We start from the raw sequence: 1880 nt of genomic DNA, 5'->3' as shown, positions 1-1880 counted from the left end.
GGTACTTAGTTGTTTAAGTTGTCATATTATGTATTGTTGAAACTACTGTGCTTTTATCATAATTACTCCACTATGGGCAATCACTCTATTTTGTGCACTGATATTCACTTGTTGTTCTTGTTATTATTAATGCTGTGTTGCCCAAGTGGCCTGAGTTAATGTTGCTGAACTTCTTTTTGGTTGTGCTTCTTCTGCTATTTTTTTGTTGATAAAACTAACATTTTATTTCATCAAAAAAACTGTCATTACATATCCAGATTAATGCTGACCATTAATCTCCTATTCTCTATTTATACACATAACTCTGTAACTACATTACTTCAAACAACTATATCTAAACTAAGGAAAATTGTTTAAACTCTCCAATTCTATTTGCCATTTGGTCTTCTTTCTCCCTTGTATGTGTATATGCTTAGCAATTTCCTTGCATATTTCATCCATGTTATATCCGCCTTTGTTGAATCTAATTGAGTTCCTTTCATGCCAAATGCAGTATACTACCATTGTGAAAATTGCTGTAGTCATTTCTGCTTTACAGTTCTTCCTACTTGCCAATCTGCTCAACCAATTCAGCTCAGTTTTCCAGCTTCCTATCTGCCTTGTAATGCCAAGTGATTTCAATACTCTGTCCCATAGTTTGTTAGTTTTTGGACATCCAAAGTATAGATGCTCAAAAGTTTCCATGTTGGTTGCACAAAACACACATTCTAAGGGAGCTTGAATTCCAAATTTCATGAGTCTATCTACAGTTGCTAGTCTTTGATGAATAGCCAGCCATAGATGAAATTTGAATCTAGGATGAATATGTGTATGTAGATGAAGGCTTTTCCACGTAACTTTTGGAAACTGAGGCTGCATCTGAACATAAGCTTTATGGATTTGGAACTTGCCTTGCTTTACTAAGTTCTCCAATGTAGATATAAGGCTATTCTGTCCCGGCCTCATCTGGTTCACATCCTCTCTTGCCTTAATGATCTTCCTGACCACCCATGCTGCTGCTTTGGGTGTGTCCATTTATGCAATATCTCTATTCTTTATATAGTAATTGTGAGCCCATTTGATCCACAATGTATCTTTCTTCATAGCCAATGCCCAGAGATGTTTCAACAGTGCTGCTTTATTCTATATCTTCATGTTTATAACATGCAAACCTCCCGTAGTTTTAGGCTGACATATCTTGTCCCATGCAATCAAAGCTTTCCTTGAGCACTCAGTTGAGCCAGTCCACAGAAAGGTTCTACATATGGTTTCTATCATCTTCATGATCTTCTTTGGCAGCAAGAACATTTGAGCCCAGTATGTTTGTATTCCAAATAGTACAGATTTGATGAGTTGAATTCTCCCAGAATATGAAAGCAACCTGGCTGACCAGCACCTTACTCTTTTAGTGATCTTTTCTACCAATGGTAGACATTGGTGGATGTTCAGCTTTCTTGTCGACAATGGAACCCCCAGGTACTTAAAGGGCAAAGAACCCTCTGTATATCAAGTAAGCTCCAACAGTTTCTCCTTTATGTGTTGTGCCACACCTGTAATATATATGGAACTCTTTTCTGTATTTGCCTGCAGCCCAGATGCAACTGAGAATCTATTAAAAGCTTCCTGTAATTTATTAACTGAATTTATATCACCACCGCAAAACATTAACAAATCGTCAGCAAAATATATGTATGTTGCTCCCAGCTTCTTGCATTTGAGGTGGAATTTGAACTCCTTTTGTAAAGACACTTGGTTCATCTCCCTTTGTAAGTATTCCATAGCAATCACAAAGAGATAAGGAGACATTGGATCTCCTTGCCTTATTCCTCTCTTAGATTGAAAAGGTTTGGTCAGTCCCCCATTTAAAACCAAAGAATAAGATACTGTTGTCACACATTCCA

General features: G+C 37.1%; 1 protein-coding gene across 1 annotated transcript; it reads right to left on the bottom strand.

Annotated features, from left to right (window-relative positions):
* Window positions 1-339: 339 nt before the first annotated feature.
* On the bottom strand, window positions 340-1014 carry LOC109239871. The gene has a single exon (XM_019406464.1). It carries the CDS (start codon window positions 1012-1014, stop codon window positions 340-342), a length of 675 nt encoding a protein of 224 aa, XP_019262009.1.
* Window positions 1015-1880: the final 866 nt, after the last annotated feature.

This window comes from Nicotiana attenuata, unplaced genomic scaffold (genome assembly GCF_001879085.1).
Source record: "Nicotiana attenuata strain UT unplaced genomic scaffold, NIATTr2, whole genome shotgun sequence".
Classification (NCBI taxonomy): Eukaryota; Viridiplantae; Streptophyta; class Magnoliopsida; order Solanales; family Solanaceae; genus Nicotiana; species Nicotiana attenuata.
Note: the sequence above shows the minus strand (reverse complement) of the source record. Positions and strands in the feature narration are given on the sequence as shown.